The sequence below is a fragment of the Phyllostomus hastatus genome, unplaced genomic scaffold (assembly GCF_019186645.2).
Source record: "Phyllostomus hastatus isolate PE091 unplaced genomic scaffold, TTU_PhHast_1.1 phas_contig_283, whole genome shotgun sequence".
NCBI lineage: Eukaryota > Metazoa > Chordata > Mammalia > Chiroptera > Phyllostomidae > Phyllostomus > Phyllostomus hastatus.
The window spans coordinates 14245754-14267888 of NW_025333833.1; the positions used below are offsets into that span (position 1 = coordinate 14245754).

General features: G+C 40.2%; 1 protein-coding gene across 3 annotated transcripts in view; it reads right to left on the reverse strand.

Annotated features, from left to right (window-relative positions):
* The window catches only part of KCNK2 (potassium two pore domain channel subfamily K member 2), a 149749-nt gene that overhangs the window by 61816 nt on the left and 65798 nt on the right, over positions 1-22135 (reverse strand). For all 3 annotated transcript variants that reach the window (XM_045838555.1, XM_045838554.1, XM_045838553.1), the window contains exon 3: positions 10528-10645. In XM_045838555.1, the coding sequence (XP_045694511.1) occupies positions 10528-10645 (118 nt within the window). The remainder of the gene's footprint in view (positions 1-10527; positions 10646-22135) is intronic.

Consider the following 22135-nt stretch of genomic DNA (forward strand, 5'->3'; position numbering starts at 1 on the left):
ATGATGGAAAAGGGGAGACTGGGAGTCAGCTGCAGGGGGCTCACTGGTCACTGTATATTTTTATACTGCTTATTTGTTTCTCATGTGTTTGTTTATTTATGTAAATGTACTCCTTATTATGTCTTTAAGTAAAATTAGACAGCATTGGATTTTAAGTAACCATATCATCAATTCCTCACTATTTGCATGCCCACTATTGCCCTATAAAAGAATATGATTTATTTTCTACATTGACAGGCAAAACACCTATCTAAAGTTGCCTTGATTTATATATTTTTCCTAGAGTCTCCATGAACTTGGCAATTAGCATTGCACACCTTCAGACTTCCAGCAAATATTTATAAAACTGAACCAGGAGACATTGTAGGAAGACCAAGAGTTTAAGTGTGATTTACAATCAGGTCCACGCTACTTTTTTCTTCCTGTCATTACCCATAATTAAAAATGCCTTTATCATAACAGCCTCCTTCCCATGATCAGAAATCCACAATTTCGACCCCCGAATTTGTCCCCAAAGGAATATGTTTGACTTCTTTCTCTGGCACTTACACTGCATTTCCTTGGATGTCTTCCCAAAAAGTCTGAATTTGTTAAGCCCAGAATGTCATGGATAGAGACTGGACTTCAGTGTTCTAAACTATAACATTTCTCATCACGTTGTAGTTTACAGTCTGCAGGAGCCTGGCAGAACTGAGAACATTTGACACTATAATATCATGCAGCTCAGCAATAGAATAAGATTTTTTTTTATTTTTAAGAAACATAGTTTCACATGGTTTTCTTTTGAGCTCCATCCTCAGTCCTCTAAGTCATGATTTAATCTGCTTAAAAGACATGAACATATTGCTGCTAGGTTTCTAATGTGACCCTTTCTCTTCATTTGTGAAGTGCCACACACATTACATTTTTCATCACTCTGAAAAGCAGAATCACTCCAGCCAACAGTTTTAAACCCCTGGGAGAATGAAGAACTCCTTTGACAATCTGATGCACACTGTAGGCCCTTTCTCCAGAAGACCTGTTTATGATCCATTAAAGCTTATCCATACACCTTCCCGGGGTTTACAGAAATGAAGTCACAAAGCTTATTTCAACCTTTACAGAACAAGGAAGAGGAAGGGAGAAATACAGCTTATTCCTTTTTAAAAAAGATGAACATTATGTACATAGTAGTTCATTAAACATTATTAAATATATTGTCCTTTGCATTTTCATAAAGTCTTATAAGATAGCAAGCTCATTTATTATTAGTCACCAATTAAGAAGTTATTTAGACTATTCACAACTCAGAAAAGTAGCTCGATGATGTAGTCAAAGTCACACAGTGACTATATATTAGAATCAAGACCCCAATCCAGGTCTTCTGTTTATGAATTTCATTGTTTTTCTTGACCTTGCCCTCTTTTCTATAGGCCCTGGCTGGCAAACTTTTCCTGTGAAGGGCCAGGTAGTAAATATTTTCAGCTTTGCAGGCCACGTAGCCTCTGTTGGAACCGCTCAGCTCTGCCTTCCTCGCAGGAAGGCAGCCAGAGACAAAGCAGAAGGAAATGGGGGTGGCTGTGCTCTCACGAGGACCCGACAGGTGGCAGGCTGGGTCACACCCTCAGGCCACAGTTTGCTGACCCCTGGGTTATTTTGTCCCTACATCACAAATAAATTCTTTTAATTTATTTTCCTAAATGGTTTGAATGTTTTTATCATCATCATTTTGGCCTTAGTAAGTGATGGTGACTAAAATACCCTAAGTGCCCATGGAATCCCTAAATAATACCAGCAAGAACAGCAAAATCTCTGCAACAAAAGCTCAGATTATAATTTTACAAATTTATTTCTAGCTTGAGATAATTTCCCTGATGTGACCACTCTATATATAGGAAGGTAGTTCCAGAACACAATCACCTTCAATAATACAGTAGGAGCCAAATTGGTTTGAATATCAAATAACCTTAAAGGAGGGTATTCAAAGCTCTAAGAAAGAATGTATTTATTTCTTTGCTGATATTGGTAATATCAACAGATGTGCCAAAGACAATATTGTCTCATTTTTATAAAATAAAAATCAATAATAAAACCAGCTTACTCTAAGTTAGGATACTGTCGTTCAGTGTACGAACTATTTTCACGTCTAGAATTTTCTCTAACCTTCACATCAACTCTGGTTGTGAGAAACACCTGCCCCGTTTGACAAGTGACAACATTAAGGGTAAGGGAACTGTGATCTGCCCAGGCGACAACCCTCACTCACAGCCAAGACAAAACTACACTTAAATCTTCTGAAATGAAATCTGACATCCCTTCACCTGTGTCCCTCCTTCCAAAACAACAGGGAGAGCTAAGCTGTACTATGTAAGTAATACTAGGCCAAGTGTCTGCATGAAAACTTACAACACATTATTTAACTGTAGAGTGATATTTATTAGGACGTCATGTCTACACTTACTTTTCATGCATCAAATTAAGTTACAGTATAGTGTCCATTAAGGTCCCTGCAAGCACCACTGGAATTACCTACTAATACACGTGTCCTTTTCAAACACAAGCTATTGAGGCAGATTATGACTTACTTTATACCCCTTCTTTTCTTTTTCCTTTGCTTGCTGCTTAGCATCTTCACTAAGGAAACCAAAGCACAGAGAGGACAGGTGTAACACTCAACTAGCCCACAAAAAATTGGGAAGGAGAAGAAATTTAAGATTCGCAATTAATGAGCATTTCTGGATGACCTGAGCCTTTCGATTGTTCATATTGTCAATACGGGGTAGGGCAAACGTGGGTTTACAGTTTGGGAAGGTGAAACAGAGTTTATTCTTGCATTCTTATATTAATTATTGTTTTCTCTTCCATACAAACCACTGTAAACCTACTTTTGCCTCACCCTGTATTTCCCCCGATGGGACATCGGAATCAAGAGTTGGCTGCACGGAATTCCTTTCCATTTGGAATCAGTCATGTCTACACTGTAGCTGATGTGCACGCAAACCGCAACACGCACCCATGACCCCCATTCAGCACAGATACTTCTTCTGTAAATGTCATGCTATATTTACAGTACCATGTAAATAACAGTGCCAATTTTCCAAGAGTCAGATTGCATAAGTCTAAATTATTTTTTTAGAAAAGTTCAGAAATATGTAGCATAATTACTAGCTTGAAGCAGACAGGCCTACACAAATGTTATTACATTCCTTCCCTATCAAATGAAACACTCGAGACAGTTACAAAAGGTATTTTTCTGATAATCATCTCACTTAGTTTTAATCACATCCAGAGCCATACCTGCATAGCCGATGGTCAGTCAGATGTTCTATAAAGTCTATATTTTATGACAAACAGCGCTGGATTTTAGTGGTTAAGAAGGGAGGGAAAGACAGGAAAAAAACAGTTTCTGTATTTATTCAGGGCATGAAATTCATGATAATTCTTTGCTTCCAGTTTGGGGGTAATTTTTTTGATCACAAAATTTGACAGATGTTACAGCAAACTTTTCAAAAGTATGCAGAAATATGGTAAAATGTCTTCTGTTTCGGAATACAAGCAATTCCTGACTTGAACACACCCAAGATATGAATGACTAGTATGCTGATACCACAGCCAGCCCTCTCCCACTGGGGCTTCCAGCTGCTGACAGATCTGTATTCTCTTGCTCTGGGTTCTCCTACAAAAAAAAATTAAAACAGCTTTTTCACTCTTGAAAGGATTACATCTCTAATCCTTCCAATAACCACAAGAGTCTAGGGTGCTGACTACTAGGTGCTCTGGATTGAACCTCTTTGTCACTGATGTCACAAACATATGTAATACAAACAGAAGACGGCTAATCTGTGCCATGACTGCTTTGGAGTTAACAACACTGTGAGTGCACTATTTCAGCTATACTGCCTACCAAATTTAATTCTGAATTCTGGAAACTTAACTGTCATTCCTAAGACATATTCTCTGAGAAATGCATTGTAATTCAGAAAATAAATAAACCTACATGAAGATTTTGAACGGCAGGAACATATGTTGTTAATAGCCCGAGATAGGTATTATTGCCATTAATTTAAGTGGATGAGAAGAGAAACAGAACATCAAAAACCTAAAACAATGTCTTCATTTCAACTGCCCAACACCAGAGTTATATATTTTGGAAAAATCAGCATACACTTTAACAAACTGGCACAAGAAAAAATGCAAGGAGGTTGTAGGGTCAGGGCTGGAAGTCACCTTGCAAGATTATTTGCCCTTCAGGCTGCCTTCAAGAACCTTGACTTTTCTTTAACATGGGTTTCTAAAATCCAATATGCAGTTTTCTGAGAACAGCCAAGAGACTAGAGAAATGCCACGGAATTATGGGTGTACTAAAATAATAAGATAACACCCAACCACCAAAACTGCAATGACATCATCCTCTGGGAAAACACTTACTGGCCAATTCTACGCCACTGCTTCAAGTGTATTCAGTTCCCAGCTCAGACAGTGGCTCCTGGAGACCACAAAATTGAACCAAAAATAGTCTCACAACGTTTCCCTCAGCCTTTAGGTTGCAGTTTAATATCGCATCCAACAGCAGGGTCCCAGACTCCCTGCTGAAGACACGTATCAGGCTTCACAGCTTAAAATAGACCAAAATGGGCCTGTTCTAAAAAGAAGAAAAACATCTAAATAAAAATATGCAACTATTTGCTCAACTTACTCCAAACCTTTAATTTTTTCCTGTTTTTTTTAATTTTATTTTATTTTTCTAATCATTAAGCATTTTCCTACATAGGCAAAATATGGGTTCCTAGGAAATCTGAGACAATTGTCATGACATTAGCAACTCAACCTAGGCGAGGGCAAATTAAAAGTCCTCGTGGCTGGTTCAACATACAGAAAAACTAAACACAGAAACTGCATAACTGAATTCAATCTCTGTACTCAAGAAGTGGAAAACAAGAGTCCTTTGTAACGATGAGAACGGCTACTCCAAGGAACCACTTTCCGTAAGACTTAACGTGATGCTTGCGGGCCATGAAGCTGCCGTAGACCTTGGCGGTGCCCTTGTGGTTGTGCATTATTCTGACACCCAGAGATCAGGATGATTGAGTGACCGGCTTGGGCAGTCCTCAGCCCTGGCTTCCAATTGACTTTCCACTGGGGGAAATTTTATTATAGTTAATGCTTTCGGGTAATAAAATCATCTTACATTTTATTCCAATCTTTAAATTGACCTCAGAATGGGATACAGTTGTCCATTACATCATTTTGTCAACAGTCTCTCCTACAGCATGAGCAATTTCCTATTAGCTTTAAAATAACGAAGTTTAAAATACTCATGCCCCTACGGCAGTCTTCTCAAAGGTAAGTATATGTCCATCAGGAAGCTCTTTGCTTTTAATCACGTATCTGTCCACTTCTCGCCCTCCTCACCATCATCTCCTTAGTCCGAGTGAGCATCTTCTTGCCCACAGATGAATGCAATAATCTCCCCAGCCTCCCTGCTTCCCCTTTGCCCTCTGCATGGCATCCAGGGTCACGTCATGCTCCTCCCTGCTGCTTTCACCCTTCATGACTTCCCCCTGAATTAGGAGTGTTGCCTTGACCTACCAGGTCTTGCATGCTCTGGCTGTTGTTACCACACTTTGCTGTGTATAACGAGCACTAACATTTTTGTGTGCATTACACACGGGACTATTATGCCCATTATACCTAAGGTATGTAATCATTATACCCCTGTATAACACACATCCTTATTTCTCCCTCAAAAACTTGAGCTAGAAAAGTGAGCACTATAAATGGTAAAATACAGTAATCTTGCCAACCTTGCTTCTTCTAGGCTCCGCCACATGGACCCACCCATATTCCTTGAACATGCCCAGATCTGCCCTTTCCTGGGTCTTTGCCATTGCTGACCCCTTTGCCTGAACTTGTTTGGCACGCACTCTTCTTCACCTAGTTGCTTTCTTTCCATTCTCCAGGTTTCAGCTTCAATGTCACCTGCTCAGAGGTCTTGAATCAGTCTCCTCTAGAACACCTCCCACCACCTACCCAGCCCCACAGTCTGCTCACTATCGCTGCACATGAACTTCTTGTGTAGTATGTATGGCCATTGATAATGGTCATGTGTTTTTAATGTGTCAATAATTAAACAATAACAATCAATTATTGATGATAATAATTGATTACAATAATTGATTGTTGATTACAATAACTGTTAGTCTCTTCAACCTCAATGTGAGCCCCAAGAGGTAGCCTGCCCACCTGTATTCCTAATCTGTCTGAATTCAAAAACATACAAATAAAAACTGAGGTGAAGAGCTCCTAAAATGAAACTTCCACATATAATACAACATAAAATTTTGGTCATTTTTTTCCTTCTTTTTCTTCACAGGACTGACTACTTCTCTCTATGAATTGCAAGTTTTCTGTCTAAATACACAACTCAATAGTCAACACTTCGGCTCTTCTCTCTCCACGGTAGTCGTCACCAAGGCCGGATGATCCCTGCATCTAATTATCTGCACTCTGTGTCTTACTCTTCTCATTCACAGCAGCTCCAATCACTGCAGTCAGTACTCTCGTGCTCCTTCCATGGGTCACTGAAATGCCTCCTAATTGCCTCTTAGTTGTCAGTCTCCGTGAAGCCCCTTCCTGACAGATAGACCTTTTAATGTCACTTTTACCCTGTCCCTTCACTTGCCAAAAAAGAAAAAAAAATGCATGTTCTGTCTTAGAGTGATCCCAAAATTCACAAAACTCAAATTATATTCAACTGTACCCTTCCCATCAGAGTCAGTCAATAATATTTCCACTATTCCTTTAAACAATTCCTCTGGCATACTCAAATACTTACTTTTTTTATCGTCAACATAAATCAAGTTCATTCCTCTCTTTGCATTTTTGGTTAGCCAGGTCACAGACTGGGAGGCTCTTTCCCCTTCATCAATCGAAACCAAAACTTTTTCTTCAAAGCACAGTTCACATTCAACTTCTCTCATTAAGCCTTTCCTCCCAGTTCCAGCCCACGTGGTCTTTCCTTGGTCTCGGTTCTCATGGCCCTCAGTCCATGGTTCCATATAACGTGGGATTATACCTGTTTCTGTTATTCTTCAACTACTTCATACATGTAAATTTTATCTCACTAAGTGGACTGCAGGCAGGGACCGGGTCCTTTCCTCTTTCCACCCCTGGCAGCGGTAGAAGTAGCACTGATCCAACAGCAGGTACTGACACGGACTCACTGATTTACCTGGCCTGGGGCAGGAACCCTTCAACAACAAACAGTAGCTCTAGGTAACCTGCAATTCCCGAATGGAACATATTGTCTCTGACCCCTGATCTTAACCACATGAACTCCCAATGCCTCAACGGTTCCTTTTCCACCTTTATTCATTCACCTGGAAAGTTCCTTATTGCCTTTCTAGTCTCAATTGGGACATTTACTAAGGACAGGGAAGTATTCCTTGCTCCTCTCTTACCCACCTACCTACCCCAATATCTATGTAAGGCATCACTCCTATCCATTCCCATTAAATGCTCTTCAGTATAACTGACACTGCATGGTACATGCTTTTTGGCCCACTGGTCCTTTGGCCTGTCTGTGTACAGTGTAAGCTCAAGTAATTTATCTTTCATCATCACAGTAGTAGAGGGATAGTTTTTTTATTTGTGGAATCAACAAATGAACAAACAAAAAAAGTTAGTAACGAAGCCTATTGAAAGAGCTAGGACTTTAGTATACTAGACAACATTTTAGCATTATGTCATTTCTAATAAGCCACAGTTCATACTGTTTAGAATGCCTATTTGTTTTTAACTCCAAAAAATAATTACTAAGCACCCACTCTGTCAGACACTGGGAATACAGAAAAGATTCAAACCCTTAAAAATCCCTTAACCTCAGGGAACATGTCTCTATGGTGAGAGAGGCAATGAAGGATGGGTTTTGCTCCAACTGAGTTGGAAACCACAGAAGGTTCTGAGCAGAGGTTCCTTCCTACAAGGATGCTGACATTGAGATGATGCTGTCTTGGACCAAAATGGTGGCAGTTTGAATGGTGAGCAGCAGTGACATTATGGATCACCTTTAAAGGCAGAGCCGACAGAATTGACTGAAAGTGAAGTATGAGAGAGAAGAGTCGAAAATGAACTTTAGTCTGTACAACCGTGGAATGGAATTTGTGAAGGGTATGCAAGGGTATGATTTTGGAAAGTGTGTGTAGGCGTATGAAGAGACTCTCTAAAATTAGTCCTTAAATGTTAATATTCCATTTTGTGTAGTTGAACTTCTCTTGGCCATATTTCCATTGAACAGCAAGGGTCACTTTGGCTTCTTAGGCAAATCAATAACACTGAATACAAAGACCTGGGGTAACTGCAGCCAGTGCAGCTCCATGAAGCACCGCCTGTACCAGGCACCTTAGAAAACCCACTGCAGTTTATTCTCCCAAACTGTCTCAAGTCCTCCTTTTTAAATAACTAAGACAATGCAGGTAATGCTAGAGGTTACAGTTCCTATGATTGCTAAAAACTGCTTCAAGGCTCACACAAGTATTATCATTAGCAGTATTAGTAATTACGCTATAAGTTTTATTGAATAATGATTTGGATATCAAATGCACACCTATGAAAGAGGTCAAAATGTTTACCCAGCCCTAGACCATAATCTAGTCCAAGGTCAGAGGAGGTAGCCTTGACCTAGGAGTAAAAGATTGGGAAATAAATTTGGATGACCTAGAATAACTTAATCCACCTAAGACTAAAGCCCGAGATAGAACAGTAGGCAATCTGGGCTGTTGGGCAGCTACCTAACCAACCTAAATAATCAGTTACTGTGCTTAATGGCTATAATTTGAGGTAAGGCTGGTAATAATGGTTTATTTTTTCATGTGTTGAAAGGATACGTCTGCAAAACTCACTGAACTTGGGATTCGAAAAATGAGACTGTTTATAAACATGCAATGCAACAATAAGTCTGTATAATGACTAAGTCTCTTGTGCAATAATTTAGTGGTGGTCATGATGAGTTCTAACTTGGCCTTTTGAGTTTTCATTGGGCAGAAACAAACCATTCTCACTCAGCCTGTGCACTTTTTTTCCTTCCAGACTCTAAGTAGCTTCCACGATAAACAGTCATTTCCATAGTAGAAATGGCCACGATGTCTAAGTTCCAAAGTTAACCTGTCATTATGGTTAGAAATCAAGGTCGCCCTTCTTCCAGATTTTCACAGCCACACAACTTTTTGACCTAGCTAATGAAAATGTAAGAGTAAACACAGCTCCTTGACCTCGTAACGAAGGCAAAAATCAACGTGCTAAGGTATTTATTTCACCGACAAGTGATCCAGCACAAGGTATTACAGTGGATTCGCATAATGACAGGTCACTACAAATTCCTCTGAGGAAAATCTTAAGCAAGAGTTCATCCATAAATTGCCCATGTTTTCTTATTTAGGACTTCGATATAAAGTCCCGATATGAAAACCTTTTACACTTCAGTTGTCATTTGTCCCTGGCATCAAAGAATAAAATCAAAATTTTTAGACTCTTAATTCATACCCCAAAATCATAGATCAGGTTTCAGAGAGGACATCTCCTCACGAGCATATAGGGAAGGGCAGAACTCGGTTTTGCTCAATCATTCTTAAAATTCCTTCATAACTGTGACGAGCCAATTTCCTTCCCTCTCTTAAAAACTATGCTTGAACCTGACCTCTTTCCATTAAACGAGACAGCTAGAACTCGTCCTGGTCCCCACAGCATGGCAAATGTGGCTGATCTACGGGGTCTGCACTGATATCCTCTGGGTATTCCTTGGGCACTGAGTGACCAACAGAAGAGAAGTCACCCACGTGTACCCGTTCTGCTGCCCAGAAGGTGCTGAGTGTACGCATGCTCAGGCCCCCAAAGAGACTGCGCACCACTGTGCACCCTTTTAACACTATAACAAACAACATGATTAAAAGGCAAAAGAGCAAGGCTTTTAAACTTTAATTCTTTTGTAATCCCCATAGTTCAGTGTTAATTTTTTTAGTATACATATGCTATTGAAAACACATAATGTATAAAAAGAAAGCCCTGAAGTAATTATCATGGACAGGCATGGAAGAATGGGAATAATCTGGGAAATACTGTAGAGTTAAAATTTATAAGTTGAAAAAGTTGATACCAAACAATGAAAAAAAGACATCAAAATTGGACTCCGATCCTTTCTTTCTACAGACAAAGAATCAGAGATGCGGGAAAATTCAAAACTACTTGACCCCCCAATTATAATTTAAACCGTTTCATGAAGTTCCTATCCATTAGTCAAAGGGCAACTGCACTGCTCTGGAGTTTCAGATGCATTGTAAACTCAGCTCACTATTCAGAAACAATAACTCCTTTATCTTCATCGTTCCTTTGTTCAGACCTCTAAACCCTCTTCCCAAAATCAATTTACTAAAATCTAGTGTTCTACCATACATAGGCCATGTTGACTGACTGTAAAAACAAAAAAAGCAAACAAATGAATTTTAGCTCACAAGCTGTACCAAAATTAAAAAAACAAAATAAGTTGTCTCCTACCTATAGTTGTAATAACAGTGCCAGCAAAGAAGAAGGAACTTCCCAAGTCCCAGTGACTGATTTGATTGGAGGTGTTTCCTAATGGTATAATCCCTGCATTTATTGCTGCCACTATTTGCTGCAAGTTTAAAAAGAAATTCATCAGTACACATGAATCACACAAAGGCATCAAACAGCAGATATGCCACCCCAGATGACTCATTAGACAAACAGATTCCATTGTAAGGTATCATTTCCCATTTAAAGTATACAATATAGATTACAACTTTACGCTAAAGACTGTATTAATTGAATTATATTTGATATTAAATGACTGGATCTGCAGGAAGCTTATCATGTTGTATCAATATGCATTGATATTGTCATCCGTTAACACATGTAGTGATTTATTTGCATTCATGACTAAATGTAGCAATGTATTTTTAGTAAACACAGAATTAAAATATCAGATGGCAAACTGTAATTTAAATAACCAATACTTTTACCAAAGAAAAAACCCCACAAGTATTTCCAAAGTCCTAATCACTTTGCATGTTAAACATATGTAGCCAAGCCTGGCCTGTGAGTAACTGCAGAGAGTGCATTATCAGTAAAGTCCAACAAAACAGGCTAAGATGTAAGAAAAAAAAAGGCAACAACAATTTACTATCAAACTTAAGTCGGTCCATTTATACCTAGATTCTTAGAATGCATACAGATTTTTTCAAATTCTATGATCATGAGGATCACCAAAGACCACAGGTGACAATCAGTCAGCAATGTTCACAAAGGGACACTAGGCTCTGGATGCTGCCTTGAGTAGCCCCCAGGGACAGAAAGAGGAAGACATTGTAATCCCTCCTCAATCATCAGGGGTTGGGGGGTGGGGGCGGGGCGCTCCAAAGAACAGGAAGTAGAGGAGAATCTGTTGGGAGAAAATGTGCAGGGAAAACGAGACAGAGATAGTCCGAATAAGACATTTAATTTGCAAAGAGAGTTTTAGAAATCCTTATCACTTAATTTGCAGGTGTAAAAATGGGAAGACACTTCTTTGGATAGGCAAAGAAACTAAAGATCAAAGAGGTAAAGTGAGTTGTTTAAGATCACATGGTTTACTGGTGAAGGACAAAAACTGTACCATGCGAATAATAGAGGCACCACTTAAGAAGTTACTGTCAAATGGAAAAATTATTTAATTAAATAATTATGAGCACAAATAAATTAAAAAGACAGATAATTAAAACTTAAAAATTTTTTAAAGATTTTATTTATTTATTCTAACAGAGATTAGAAGGGAGGGAGAAAAAGAGAGAGAGGAACATCAATGTGTGGTTGACTCTTGCATGTCCTCAGTCGTGGACCAGGACTGAAACCCAGGCGTGTGCCCTGACTGGGAATTGAACCAGCGACCCTTTGGTTCACAGGCTGGCACTCAATCCACTGAGCCACACCAGCCAGGAAAACTTAAAAATCTTAAAATGTCTTTGGATACATCTTAAGATAAGAATACACACATTCTAACTTGTAACTCCCAGGAAAAACTGATGCTTCCAGTCAAGATCAAGGAAGGAGACGGAGGGGTTTAGATAGATGATAACTGCATCCAAAGTATATTTTTATGAGTCACAGACATTTCTTCAACCCATTCATTTATTTAAAAAAATGATCAGTTGCTTTTCATGTTAGGCAATGGGGAAGCAAGAGAAGTAAAAACATGGGAGATATAGATGAGAAAAGACAAGGCACATCTTTAGACTTCACCCCATTAAGTAAAATTACTTTTTTTATTGACTGGAAGCAAGCTAATTCCTCCAACAACTGACTCAATCTAGACTTTCTGACCAGCACCACCACTTTTTAGCCTGTTCTTTTGCTTGTCAATGATGAGGTGCAACATTCCCCAGACATGTGGATAAGATCCACAAATTATGTAAACGCAAAAGAAGCAAATGGAGACTTATAAACAGTTATGTCTGCAATGTGTGGGTTGTAAATCGTTATCACAGAGCTGTGATTATTGCAACAGAAGCTGGAGATGGCACTGGGAATATGTCAAATCACTAGGCGAATGAGTCCACCATGAGGTCCTTTTGCTGGAATATTCTTGTGCATTTATTTTATGTTTGTGTACAAGTTCTCTTGGTCAACAACCACAGGAAATTGAATGGCCTTGGCAAGTGCACTGTCATAGATCTGAGAGTCTGCAATGTCAACATCAATTCAGGCCCACAGATCATTTAACAATACCTTCATGAGAACTGTTTCTGTATATGCCCTTCATAACAGTCACTTCGTCAGTAATAACAATTCACTTTCCCATTAAAGGTGACTTCTGTAAACAATCAAGTCATGTTGACAACTGATGAATAACTTGAATTTTTTAGAATAGGGTGAAGTGAATGTTGGGTCCTATGCACTTAATTCTAACACATTATTATTATTATCTGAAGGATTAAAGAAGTAGAAATCTACAATAGAAATACTGTTTGGATTCACACTCAATTTTGCTCTTCAGTTAGTTTATAGTCAATAATAGAATGTGCATAAGGAAAGAAAATTGAATATATTATTTTAGTCAAGAGTATAAGTCAATACTTAGGAACTAGAGCACTAAGAGGCTTATACTCATAGAGATGATAAAGGTAATTACTCACAAAATTACGAGTTAGTTTCCATGACAATGATGGCTTTAGAATCAAAGTTCACAGCATTCTACTATGAATTTGTGCATTCTTGAATTATAAGAATGTCATCTGGACTTCTGGAACTACAACCAGCTTTAACACCAAACATTGATAAGACTCTTGTTTATAATCATATGAAATTAGCACAGCCTTGGAATGCAAGGCAATTACTGACAATCATTAAAATATTCCCATGAGTCCAATGCATGGGATAATATTTCTGGGACCACTGATAACCCAGCAAGGGAGCAAACAACTTCTTGCAGGTCACACCATGTTAGCACATTATTCCACGAGAATACTCTAGTGCATCTCTCAGCTAATGATAATACTGCATTGAACCATACAATATTGCCAATACCCAAGCACTTACTGGCCTACAAAATGACAACTTCATATTAACATGCAAAAGAATGGTACTTATGTTTTCATGAATAGTGTGTTAAACATGCTACATTTATTTGCAGTGTGATATTTATTACTGTAGCATTAAAGCTAATTCCAATAAGCAGCAAACTTTATAGCAAACCAATCTATGATGGTTTTATAGTTTTATTGTGAAGAATATATATTTGTTAGTTTAAGTAAAACCCTATATGTCTAAGAATGCTATTCTGGGAAACCATGGGCTAATGGTTGAATCCTTATTTGATATTCAAGTTGTGCCCAACTTTGTATATATCTGACAAATCAAAGGATATTATCTAATATTTATGATGGTTACATTTTATAGAAGTAATTTTGTATGTTCATCTTTTGATATCAAATCTGCCATACTAGTATACATTCTAGCCTTCAATTGGATAAATGAACTTGAGACACATTCCATGTAACTGAATTTTCAGAAATTCTATAATTATATGGAAATGACATTTGTTTATTGTTTTGCTTTTTTTTTTTGGTCTAGGAGAAATAGAGGAGTGTACACAAATTCAAAAATAAAAAATCCCACAATTACATCACATAATTAAATGGACTATAATAAATATTGACAAAGGTGAGATTTTTCTAAATCTAACATCAATAACTTTTTCTTTCTAAAATATATGTTTCTCATTTCTTGTGGAAAAAAGATGAATTGGTAAATTTGCATATTTCAAACAGAATCCAGGTGATTAAATCATGCTATATTTAGATTCTGGTAAAGAAGCAAGTTTTCAAGGTTACCCCAGAGTATATCTTTTCAGTGAGTCAGGCAATATGCAATAATGTTTTTAATCTATTGTTTTTGTTGGAAACAATTTGAATCAGAACTTATTTCATAATTTCTTGAAAAGACTTTCAAAGTCCTTGAATGTGCTCCCAAGTAATGGATGACCTAAGTTTAACCACACATTAATCAGAAATTCTTATAAAGCACCCTTTGAAAAAACAAAAGGCAATTCTTATAACTGAAGAAGGAGAGTATTTCCTGCGAGAAGCAGTGTCTGTACACCGGACTTGAAAAGCAAACATCTCGCTCCCCTCCCCGTGTCTTTCCAGCTATTTGGAGATCACACCATTGCATGTCAAAGCTATTTTTATACAGACGAATGAAGTGTGCACCTTTTTTACTTGCGCTTTTGAAAGTGTAAATTGACTTCTTTTAGTAGAAACAAAAGCTTAAAATCCAAACTGGGAACAACAGAGGGTTTGTTGTGGGGGGAGGTCGTCGACAGGGCCAGAAGCAGAGGCGCGCTGCTGGGTGCGGCGTCGGCGTGGGCCCTGGTTATGTCTACTTGGGACAATGCTTATCATCAGAAGAGTAATACACATGGTACTGGACATTGGGGAAAATAAGAATAAAAAGTCACGCTCTGTAAAACAGATTTTTGCAACATACAGGCATTCGATTTTTAGTTTTGTTAAAAGTTATAATCATCAAATCTGCCTTCAGATGTTTTCATATGATATAAGCATGTTCCAAGGCGTTTTGGAGTCATCAATGTCTCACTTCATGGATGTCAACATCCACTGAGGAGCTACATGTGACGTAGTTTACATCACCCCTTCTCCATCGCTGAATGAATGTGTATGGCAGTTTCCAAGTTCATTTTCTAAGTTATTAAAGAGATAGATGGCAAGGACTCCACTCGAAACACTGAAATTCTGTTATTCTTCGAGTCCTGTGTGAGGTGAAACTGTGGTGCAGAAAGGCTAGAACGTGGTCAAGACCCCCGAGTCCCTGCAACACGGAAGGAGCCACAAACATACACGTGAAGCCGGCACACTGAAACTTGCACTTCCACAACTGCGTGTGTCGTCACACATTTTCCCAGATTCCGTGTCACTGTGCAGCATATTAATATTGTCTCAGAATACCAACTTCTATCTTTCCTCCCCTTCCATCCCAGCACCAGTAAGGGGACAAGGTTAATCCAAGTGAGGAAAAACACGGAGAGAGCAGGTTGAGTGAGAAGTCGAAAAGAAGCAAAAGGGCATATAGAAAGAGACGGAGATTGCTTAGATAACAAAGAAGAAACAGTTCTATAAGAATAACGTGGGAACTTAATACAAGTTACAGTCACTCTATCTAGGAAGTTCTTTTAAAGGAGATCACCCTTAAAATAGGATTTGTGTGGGTAGGAGCCTGAGATCAAGGAGACAGAGCGTCGAAGACAAAATTTTCATACTGTTTTGCCTAAGGCCTACCACACTAACCAGCATTTATTCATGCACTGTTTCTAAAACTTGACATTCTAAACTGATTAAATAAATAGCCCAAAACAGAACAAGGGCAGTTTTACTCTGTCAATTACGTGCATCCATAGAATTCCCAAATTTGGAGATTCTGTTGGCTTTTTCCATAGAATGACGCTGATCTCTGCTTATTTGATTTTCCAGTACACTTAAGCCTATAGTTCCACGACAGATACAAGTGTAAACAGGTTTTATAGGTTTTAAAAATAAGTTTTAAAAACAAATGATTTTTTTCCTGCCCTTCCTAAATATGAAACTAAGAGATCATGCTCTTTTAGTTACATATTTAGAGGAGAAATCATGCTCTTTGCACACACGCCCAATGAACAAAAAGAAGTTACCCCAATTTGTATTGCAGTAAATCAAACTCCCCACAACCTGAACTAGTCATCAATAAAGGCCAAATATCACAATACTAAAATACTCCAATGGTATTCTGATAGATGGTTCCTGTTCAGACCCTGTAAAATGTGTGTATTTCTCAGTTTCACTGAGTTGACTCATTGCCAGTAAATAGGCCTGCAGGAAAGGTCTGGGCTTTCAGGTTCCAGGTAAAATTTCCTTACACCCTGCAGATTAAGTTAACTAATGACTTGCTAGCATTATGCAGAGAAACGGAAGTCTTGCAAAACTGGTTACCATGTTTATATTTCTTTTGGGTTCAATGTCACCGAATCGAGAGAGCAAAAATAGTATATGAGTTACTTCCTAAAATGAAATGACTCAGACTCTTCCTGTCTTAGCTTCTTAGCCTTCCATCTTTCTCAATTCTACACCCATACACTCACCAGTGAGTGAAAATACTGCATTAGTTGACATCGATTTTGTTGAGAAACAGGCATGTTACAGAATTTCTTATGCCTTTTTTTCAAGCCAACTGGAATGATGGAGCTACCATTTGACAACTGTCCAATAGTTACCGCACAAAAATGCAATTAAACTCTTCCCTCAGGCACCTCTCGGGCTGACTTCAGAGTGTCACACCACAACCATCAGCCCCGAAACGAGCCTGGCATCTTCCCCATGTTTTCTCCATCAGTCACTGACAGACGCCGCATTGTTCATCCTCATTCACACAAGAATATCAGCCCCGAGAGCATTCAGAGCACAGCAGCCTAGGAAGATGCCACTGCTAGAGCGATTGTGGGGGGAGGATGGGTCTCATGTCTGGCCAAGAAGTATCAAGTTGATCTTCACTTCTCCTGCCCTCAAAGCAAGAATGTGTTCCTGCTGGTGGAACCAGCCGGCTATGTTTAATCTGGGCAGAGAGGGACGGGAATGAAAAGTCACAGTAAAAGCAGCATGGAGTGTCCTGAGGATCCAGAGGATGCATCAAGGGAGAAGACTGGTGGCATCAGGAGGTGACTGCATTTGAACTTCACTCGCTGTTTCATTTTTAATCACCTACTGTGCATCTGTTGGGTGTCCTCTCAACAGCTACCTCTCCTTGAATAACTATTTGGAACCAGCACTGAAAGGCTGAGGTGTTTCACCACCTGATAAAAATAACCCTGAGAGGCCCTGGCTGGGTAGCTCAGCTGGTGAGAGCATCGTCCTGACGCGCCAAGCTTGGGGGTTCGACCCTCGGTCAGGCACACACGAGAACCAACCAATGAATGCATAAATAAAGTGGGACAACAAATTGATCTCTCTCTTTCTCTCTCAAATCAATAAATAAAAAAAATTTAAATAGAAAGAAATAAAAATAACCCTGTGACCATTATCAATATAACAAAAATAAGATACATATCATTTAGTCTTCCACAAAAGCTGATGCATAGAGAGGCTACATGGATCACTGGTTCCAAATAAGTGAAAATAATGAAAACAATATATTTTAAATTTTATTGTTCCACTCTCAGGTCTTGGTGTTACAGTTTAGCTACGTGAAATCTTCCATTGCCTAGCTTGAGGCCTACGCGTAGCCATCCTCTACACTTTATTTCTGTGTGAAAACACGTTAAAGTTTCTAAGCAATACATCAGTTTATAACTGCATTTTTAAAAAGAATCCATTCATAAGTTTGAAGCTGGGTGGACATCCTATTTATTTTATCCATGTGTGTATAACGTGTCCCAAATGGTCCCAGGACTTGCCTTTTCTGAGTGCATCGCATGCAGGCTATGTGTTTCGTATGATGCTAACGGCTCAGAAATCACTTGTGTTGTGTTTTGTGCTCAGTGATTGCCAAGTACACATACGTTCACTACCATGAATGTACAGGCTAGAGTACCAGTTGCATGTTACAGATCACGGTGAAGAGAGCAGTAAGACTTGGTGGTAGCATTTGACATAGCTAGTCCCTCCCACTTTGTAACGGGTCCCCACTCGGCTCAGAGACCTCCATGCGGTCTGCTTTCCTCCCATCTCCCTGACCACTGTCTCATTGCCCTCGCCACTGAGGCCCTGGGTGTGCTCCTCTCCACCTGCCCACACTCCTACACTGGGCGATTTCATTTAGTCTCAAGGCTTTACACATCACTAACATTTTGGTAAGTCCCAAAGGTATTCTTCACCCTGGACCACTCCCCTGCTTGGGCGTCCGAAAGGCCATGCAAACCCATCATTCGCCAAACCAAACTCTGGCTCCTCGCTAAAACCTGCTCTATCCAGGTTTTTCCATCTCATTAACTGGCGGCTTCCTCTTGCCAGTTCTTCAAGCCCCGAACCTATGAATCATCCTTGACTTCTTTTTCTCACATTTCACATCAAATCCTGTCGAGTTTATTTTTGAAATTCCCCAATTTGATCACGTCTCATCACATCCACGGCTTCCATCCTCATCCAGACCACCACCGTCTCCCCCGCACCGGATTCTTACAGTGGCTCCCCGACTCTGCCCCCCAGCATTCTCCCCCTCACGGGACAGCCACAGCGATGCTTTAGAGTTCAAAGCCAGATCATGTGCCTGCTCTGCCCAAGGCCTGTCCACGTTCTTGTGACTAACTCTGAGTAAAATCTAAGATCCCTGGCACTGATTTACAATGCCCTCGCAGGGGTGTCCAACCTTTTGGTGTCTCTGGGCCACCCTGGAAGAAGAAGAGTTGTCTTGGGCCACACATTAAATACACACACACTGATGAAAACTGATGAGCAAAAAAAAGGTTTCAAGCAAATTTCCGATTTTGTGTTGGACCACGTTCATAGCCATCCTGGGCCACATGCCGTCCACAGGCCGTGGGTTGGACACCCCTGCAGGGTCTAAGCCCCTGTTACTTCTCTAGCCTTTTTTATGTAAATTCCCCCTTCATTCATTCCTTCTGCCCATGTGGCCTCTCTGCCAAGAATGGGCCTGCTTCTGGACCTCTGCTCTCACTCTCCTCTCTCCTGGAATGCCTTCCCCCAGACACGCACTTGTCTGCCCAGAGCTGACCACGTATGGGAGTGGAGTTTCACTGCACTTCACTTTACTGCACTTTGCAGATACTGCATTTCTCACAAATTGAAGTTTTGTGGCAATTCTGTGTTGACCAAGTCTACTGGCAACATTTTTTCAGCAGCATTTGCTTGCTTAGTACCTCTGTGTCATGTACTCTACACTATTCTTACGCTATTTCAGACTTTTTCATCATTATTATATTTGTCAATGGTGTTCTGTGGTCCGTGATTGTTGTTAGTACCAGTGTAACTGTTTTGGGGTGCCACCAACTGCGCCCACATAAGACAATGAACAATGATGAATAAATGTTGCCTCTGCTCTGACTGCTCCAGCTACAGGACTTCCCATCTCTCTCTCTCTCCTTGGGTCTCCCCGTTCCATGAGACACAACAGCATTAAAATTAGGCAGTCAGTAATCCCGCCAGGCCCTGAGTGTTCAAGTGAAAGGGAGAGTCACACATTTCTCACTTGAAGTGAAAAGCTAGAAATCAGTGAGCTCAGTGAGGAGTGCATGTTGAAAGACAAGACTGGCCAAAATCCAGGCCCATTGTGCCAATGAACCAGGTTGTGAATGCGAAGGAAAATTCTGGAAGGAAATTGAAAGTGCTACTCCAGTGAACACATGAGTGATAAGAAAGTGAAACAACCTTATTGTTGACATGGGGAAAGTCTGGGTGGTCTGAATAGAGCATCATACCAGCCACAACATTCCCTTTAGCCAAAGCCAAATGCAGAGCAAGTCCCTAACTCAGCTCAAGTCTATGAAGAGGAGAGGGAACTGCAGGAGAAAAGTCTGAAGCTGGCAGAGGCTGGTTCTGAGGTTTAAGGAAAGAAGCCGTCTCTACAACACAGAAGTCCAAGGTGAAGCAGAAATGCTGATGCAGAGGCCACAGCGAATGAGCCAGAAGATCCTGCTAAGATAATTCCAGAAGGTGGCCACATTCAACAACAGATTTTCAACGTAGACAAAACAGCCTTCTATTTGAAGAAGATGCCATCTAGGACTTTCATAACTAGAGAAAAGAAGCCAATGGCTGGCTTCAAAGCTTCAAAGAACCTGCTGACTCTCTCGTGAGGAGCTAATGCAGCTGGTGAGTGTAAGTGGAAGCCAGTGCTCATTTGCCATTCTGAAAATCCCAGGGCCCTGAAGAATTATGCTAAATCTCTTCTGCCTGTGCTCTATAAATGGAACAACAAAGCCTCGATTATAGCACATCTGTTGACAACATGGTTTACAGAATATTTTAAGCCCACCCTTGAGACCTACTACTCAAAAAAGAAAAGATTCCTTTCAAAATATTACACTGCTCATGGACAATGTACCTGGGCAGCTCAGGGTTGTGATGGGGAGGCTCAATAAGATGAACGTTGTTTTCGTTCATGCTAACCCAGTGTCTACTCTGCAGCCCATGGATCAAAGAGTAATTCCAATATTCAAGTGTGAGTATTTAAGAACTACATTTCCTAAGGTTATTGCTGCCATAGATAGGGATTCCTCTGATGAATCAGCAAAATAAACTGAAAGCTTCTGAAAAGAATTCACCTTTGTAGATGCCACTAAGACCATTCATTTGTGGTTCATGGGAAGAGGTCATACTCTCAGCATTAACAGGAATTTGGAAGAAGTGCATTGCAGCCCTCTCAGGTGACTTTGAGAGGTTCAAGACTTTGTTGGAGGAAGTAACTGCAGACGTGGTGGAAATAGCAAGAGAATGAGAAGTACAAGTGGGGCCTCAAGGTGTGTCTGAGTTGCTGGTCTCATGATCAAACCTGAATGATGAGTTTCTTAGGGATGAGCAAAATCAGTGGCTTCTTGAGATGGACCCTCCTCACGGGGAAGATGCTGTTGAGACTGTTGAAATGACAATGAAGGACTGAGAATACTACATGAACTTAGCTGAAGAAACAGCAGCAGGGTCTGAGAAGATCGACTCCAATACTGAAAGAGGTTCCACTGTGGGTAAAATGCCATCAAACAGCACCGCATGCCACAGAGAGCACAGCCATGAAAGAAAGGGTCATTTGATGTGATGACCTTCACAAATCACTGCCCTGGTCAGTCGCACCACCAACATCAAGGCAAGACCCTCCACCAGCAAAACGACTATGACTCACTGAGGGCCCAGACGATGGTTTGCATTTTTTAACAATAAAGTATTTTTTAATTAAGGCATTTACATTGGTTTGATACATGATGTTATTGTATGCTTAATAGACTACAGTATAGTGTGAATATAACTATTACATGCACTGGGAAACCAAAAAATTTGTGTGACTTGCTTTATTGTAATGTGAGCTTTATTATGGAGATCTGGAACTAAACCCACTATATCTCCAGGTCACGCCTGTGTTATCTCTCACAACGCAGAGCACTGACCACTATACGATCACCGCACACTAGAAGCCCGCGAGCCCTGTGTCATCTTTCAGATCAGCACCACGATCGGAAGAAAACTCCCAGTCCCTGGCCTCTTCCTAGAAAGGGAAATGGTTAGAATGTGCATCTAATGTTCTGGGATTTGGGGGTGCTGCCCAGGTGACTGGATTCTGTCTTACCTATCTCAGAGCTCTGATAGAAGCCAGGACACTCTAGGTTCCTGGGGGACACCGAGGACCAAAGTGAGCTGGGCAGCCTCCCTCTGCTCCAGAGGACCCATGCACAGAGACAGAGACCAACACAGCTTGGCAACCTCTCCATCGTGCGGCAAGAAGAGAGTGGAGCCATGTCAAACATTCCTGCTTTGGGAGGAGCTACCCAAGGGAATGGTTTGTGTCTTGCCCGATTCAGAGTGCTGATGGGATGCAGCATACCTTAGAAATTTGGGGACCACTGAGAATAAAAGAGACCTGAGTGGCTCCCAATAGCTCCAGAAATCTGCAGTACTCC